At 47.2% G+C, this 5,426-nt stretch overlaps 1 protein-coding gene across 1 annotated transcript in view; it reads left to right on the plus strand.

Moving 5' to 3' along the window:
• The window catches only part of NTN1 (netrin 1), a 206,007-nt gene that overhangs the window by 10,459 nt on the left and 190,122 nt on the right, over window positions 1-5,426 (plus strand). Inside the window, exon 5 of the mRNA XM_021706141.1 lies at window positions 5,170-5,346. Coding sequence (XP_021561816.1) covers window positions 5,170-5,346 — 177 coding nt within the window. The remainder of the gene's footprint in view (window positions 1-5,169; window positions 5,347-5,426) is intronic.

The following is a 5,426-nucleotide window of genomic DNA, read 5'->3' on the forward strand; positions in this document are numbered from 1 at the left end:
AAAAAAAAAAAAAAAAAAATTGCCTCCCAGTCTGTTTCACTTATTTTTTTTCTCTGAAGACACCAGCACCTGGTTTGGTCCTCATCTCTGCCTCAAGCCCTGCTGCTGGTTCTGAGGGTCTTTAATACCCAGGTAGACAGCTCTTGACCTTCTTGTCTCCAATCACCTTCTCCTCTGCTTCACAGCAGAAACCCCACTCTTGTCTTCAGCAGGTCTTGTCATCCTCCAGAGCTATTCCACCTCTGGAATCTTCAACTCAGACCTCCAGTTTGGGACTACAACCTCCTCAGTTATCCCCCACCTCGTGTCATCTTCTATCTTCCTGGATCCTATAGATTAGCTTTGTCCAATAGAACTTTCAGTGATGAGAGAAATGGTCTTTGTGGGCACTGTCCAATTGAGGGGAACTGAGCTTTCCTTTTTATTTTTAAGTTGGAGTCTCACTGTGTCACTGTGGCATGATCACAGCTTCTGCAACGTCAATCTGCTGGGCTCAGGCAATCCTTCCGCCTCAGCCTTCCAAGTAGCTGGAACTACAGGCGTGCACCACCATGCCTTGCTAATTTTTTGATTTATCGTAGAACTGATGTCTCACCAAGTTGCCCAGGCTGGCCTCGAACTTGGGGGTCCAGGCAGTTCTCTTACCTCGGCTTCCCTAAGTGCTGGGATTACAGGGGTGAGCCACTGTGCCTGGCCTAATGTTATTAATTTTAACTAACTTGAGCTGAAATTGAAATAGAAGCCTGTGATTCCTGGGTATTGAACTGAAGAACACAGCTCTACACTCTATTTCCTCTTCCACCCCTGTCCTGCCTTCCTTCTCTCTTTGGCATTGTCTCCCTGCTCCATCACATCAGCTACCCGCTCCCCTTGTCCTTCTGTCCCAACTCCTGGAAAACACTCTCAACTCTAGATTAGTCTAATTGTCTTTTTCTCTAGGCCTCCACAGGAGCTGCTGGGCGCTGCTGGGGGAGGGGGAATGTGTGTTCCATGACTTTGCCGGCTGCCATTCTTTCTCGTAGATGGTTACCAACCTCATTAGGGCCTTTAATTCTGCCCAGCAAGCATTATCCTCTTCTCTATAATGATCTCAAACCTCCAATGCTCCCAGCTCCTCCCCCACTCTCAACAGATGGTGTCACTTCCTATTTCATTGAAACAAGAGATGCTTTGAGACCACCTGACCACCAATTTTACATGGATAGCTTTATCTGTCTTCAACCTCTGTCCTCCTGCTGGCTCCGGTTCCTATCAATATCTAGGCATGTTCAAATAGCCTTATCTTGTAAACAACAATAAAAAATCCCAACCTTCCCTCAATCCCATGTCACCTTCCTGCTGTGGCCCTATCTCTTTCCAACCACTTGTGTTCACACTTCTTGAAAGTTGTCTGCACTTGCTATCTCCACTTTCTCACCTCCCATTCCACAACCGGAGGTAGTCTGGCTTCTGTCCCTACCACTCCCCAAAACCACTAGTCAAGGTCACCAATGACTTCCTTGTAGTTTGAGCCAAAGGGCTCCTTTCAGATCTTATCTTGACCTTTAAGGCATGTGACACTGCTCACCTCACCACCCCTCCCTCCCACTGGTTTCTAAGACACCTGATTCTCCTGATTTTCTTCCTTCTCCTCTGGCTACTTCTGTGTTTTCTGGAAACCGCCACATTCTTCCCTCTCAACTCATTCCCTGCAGAAACACCTGGGAATTTGCTTTCTCACCCAAGAGCTGTGCTGTTGTGTTTGGAACTCCAGTTTACACTGTGGATCCTGCTGCTCTGAGCCTGACATGCCTTCACGGGTGTGTATTTACAGCCCCCACTTTGAGAAGCTCTTACAACACTTGGACATCTGTTTTTTTCATTTGTTCCCTTAAAAGGCATCCTGCTTAGGAAGGGACACTGACAAATTAGAGGGCATTAGGAGAGGCTGCAGAGTGGTCAGAAAACAATGTCCTATGAGAAATCATTAAAAGAACTGGGAAGATTTTGCCAAGAGAGAAAACTGAAGGATGACAAAGGACTGATTTTAAATATTTGAAGAGGCAGAGCCTTGATCTGGGCTGCTGTGTAGGGTTGGAACTGGACCAACTCTAGATATAACAGAGAGGTGGGTTTTGTTGTTGATGTTGTTGTTGTTTTGAGTTGAAGTCTCACTCTGTTGCCCAGGCTGGAGTGCAGTGGCATGCTCCTGGCCATTGCAGCCTTGGCCTGCTAGGCTCAGGCGATCCTTCCATCTCAGCCTTACAAATAGCTAGAACAACAGGCACGTGTCACTACGCCTGGCTAATTTTTTAATTTATTGTAGAGATGAGGTCTCGCCAAGTTGCCCTGGCTGGTTTGCCTGTGGGCTCAGGCAATCCTCTCACCTCAGCCTCCCAAAATGCTGGGATTATAGGCATGATCCACCACACCACACCTGGCCAGAGGCGGGTTTTGAGTGGTAAAGAAGTACTACTGTATTCCAGAAAGTTCTGGGCCTCCTGGATATTAGGTGAGTGAGGCAGTCCTGTCTACCAGGACCTACTAAAGACAGTAAGCTTAGACCTATGTGACCAAAATAAAACTGGAAAGTGTCCCCCCACCCCCTCCTGAAGACCACTGGCCTAAGCTCAGCTGGCAATGTAGAAAAGCCACACTGGGGCGGGGGGTGTTCAAACTTGCTGCCACTCAAGAGCCAACCAAAGTTTTGTGGACAGAAACAATAAAGCTGGAGGAAGGCTCAGAAAAGCACTCGGCAACCCAGCCTTGTAGATACTCCAAAATATACCCAAATTGAGTGGACGGCAAGCTAGCCGAGCACCCCAATTTAGCTATTTTAGACCCTTCCTTGCCAGAATGTCTTTTCCTGATTTGTGTTTTGAAGTGATGCCCTCAGCGTATATTGAGGACCATCACAGAAACCATCCCACAGAGCTCTCTGTTGTGACTATTATGGGGATGTTGTTGGGGATGTTTGCTCATTACCTCACACTGTGTTCCCTTCATGAGGCCCCCCAGGAAAAATTCCTGTCTGATTTTAGTACCAAGAACAGTTGTAATTCTCTTGAGCAATAGGTCTGTTTTTATCTCATGGACACTTGAAATTGTGTAATGAACACGGTCTCCTTTTCATTTTGGCTGCAGGAAAGCTTAGGGACAAATTTGTGGCCCACCCACAAGACATGACTAGGGCATTCCAGGGTACATTGTACCTTTATTTCCATCTCCACTTGGTCTTCTCTCTTGGTTTTTCTTTCTTCTCTTAGCTTTCCTTCTTATTTTACTGTGCAAAATTGAGAACCTACAGGCAAAAATAAGTCACCTGTAACCTCACTTTTTAGAGATAACCACTATTAACAGTTGTCATTTTATGAATAATTTTTTTTAAAAAATAAAAATAAGATTATGCTGTGCATCAAGTGTTTTTAATTTTTTTATTTTGTAATATGTCATGAACATCTTTCCATGTAATTAAATGTTCTTTAAATAATTTTTTTTTTTTTGAGTTGGAGTCTCACTCGGTCGCCAGACTGGAGTGCAGTGACCGCTTCCGGCCACCGCAGCCTTGCCTGCTGGGCTCCGGTGATCCTTCCACCTCAGCCTTCTGAGTAGCCGGAATTACAGGCATGCGCTACCACGCCCGGCTGATTTTTTGATTTATTGTAGAGTTGAGGTCTCGCTGCCCAAGCGGGTCTCGAACCCGCGGGCTCAGGCAATCCACTCACCTCAGCCTCCCAAAGGCGCGGGATTACAGGCTGAGCCACCGAGCCCGGCCATCTTTAAATAATTTAAATTTTCTGTATAGATCTAGCAATTTAATACTAACTGCTAACATTTCCATATCCACTTACTAAGGGCCTGGTTTTGTGTATACTGACACATGTGTACATGTGAAAATATAATTCTTGTGTAGTATAGATCTACAATATGTCTGTATATATATCATAAGCTATAAACTTCATCTGTATCGACTCATTTGATGTTCATAACCCTAAGAGGTAGACAGCATTGTCTCCCTTGTACAGGTGAGGAAACCAAGGCACAGAGAGATGCAAATACCTGCCACTCTGCATTCACACAGCAGAGGCAGAAATTAACCCAGGCATTCTGGCTCTACAGCGTGTCTTCCCTAAGAGCTATGCTGCCTTTCAGCATACCATAGGGATTTCACAGGCCATGACGGCTGAACATTGCATGTTTCCTTTCACCTTAGTTTTAATTTATAATATTTGCCATATTTTAAGTACCCTTGTAAGTCACCTGAAATCCTTGCTGCCACATGGATTTACATAAACAGTTCAGGGTATGGTAAATGGCACAAGAAACAAAACTAAAATGCTACCCGGGGAAAGAAGATGAATTTAGGTTGTCCTGCAATGAAATGAATTTATTTCCTTGGGCTGTGGTGAGCTCCCATCCCTGGCAGAACTGGCTTGGGTGGCCATCTATCAGGAAGGCTGGGGAAGGCCTTCTTCCAAGGAGACTGACTTGGGCCAAACGAGCCCTGAGGCCCCTTCTTAAGAGTCTCAGAGTTTATGAAAAATGCCAATAAGACAAAATGAGGCACTTAGTGGAGCTAATGCCGCAATGCAGCCGCTGAGCCGCACCCAGGACCCCGGGACTTTTCATGCAGGTCTACCACCAGAACACACATCTAAAAGTAACAAACCAACAGAAATTTGGTTCCACACTCTCAGCCCAGTGTATTCTTTTCCCAAAGCTCTCTGGCTGCGGTTGCAAGATAGCCAAAGATGCTGTCACGGGCCTCAAACCTTTTGTTTAGATGACAGAATGAGGCAAGAAGGAGAAGCTGGGTAACCCGGTGGATGCCCCATGACACTATAATTCGGTAGGATATTCATTTGACAAATGCAATGGGGTGGAAGGGGCCCAGGTTTCTATTCCTGGATTTGATGTTTACTACGGGAGAGACCTTGGGACAAACTATCTGGGGGACATACTCTTCTGGAAAATTGGAGTTAATACCTACTTAGCAAAGCTGCTGTGGCGGTCCCATGAGATACTACAGGATGCTGCACCCCTAAAAATGTGGGCAAGGAAGCGCCAATAAGCCTGCCTCAGAGGATCCGGGGAGGGGAAAGGCTGCCTTAGGCCCGGCAGGCCGGTCTTCTAGGGGCAGAGGCCAGCATCTGCACGGCTTCTTAGCCTTCAGCCTCCTGCCCACTACAGCCCCCATGTCAAGAAAGAAGCAGCGTTTCCGACATACAGGCCCTCGCACGGGGACAACCGTGGAGGTGCGGGCGAGCAGCCCCTCCTCGCGGGCCTCGGACAGGAGTGGGGAGCAGGCAGAGGTCACATCCTCCTCCTCTTCCTCACGCCCCCGGGCTGCGTGCCCACAGAGGCACGGTCTGTGCGCGGTGCCACCGGGGCCATCGGGCTGGGTTAGAGGAAGGCCCGACCTCGGCGCAGCAAAGAAAACAAACACA

The sequence above is a fragment of the Carlito syrichta genome, unplaced genomic scaffold (genome assembly GCF_000164805.1).
Source record: "Carlito syrichta isolate Samal-C Ts95f unplaced genomic scaffold, Tarsius_syrichta-2.0.1 Scaffold315198, whole genome shotgun sequence".
Taxonomy (NCBI): domain Eukaryota; kingdom Metazoa; phylum Chordata; class Mammalia; order Primates; family Tarsiidae; genus Carlito; species Carlito syrichta.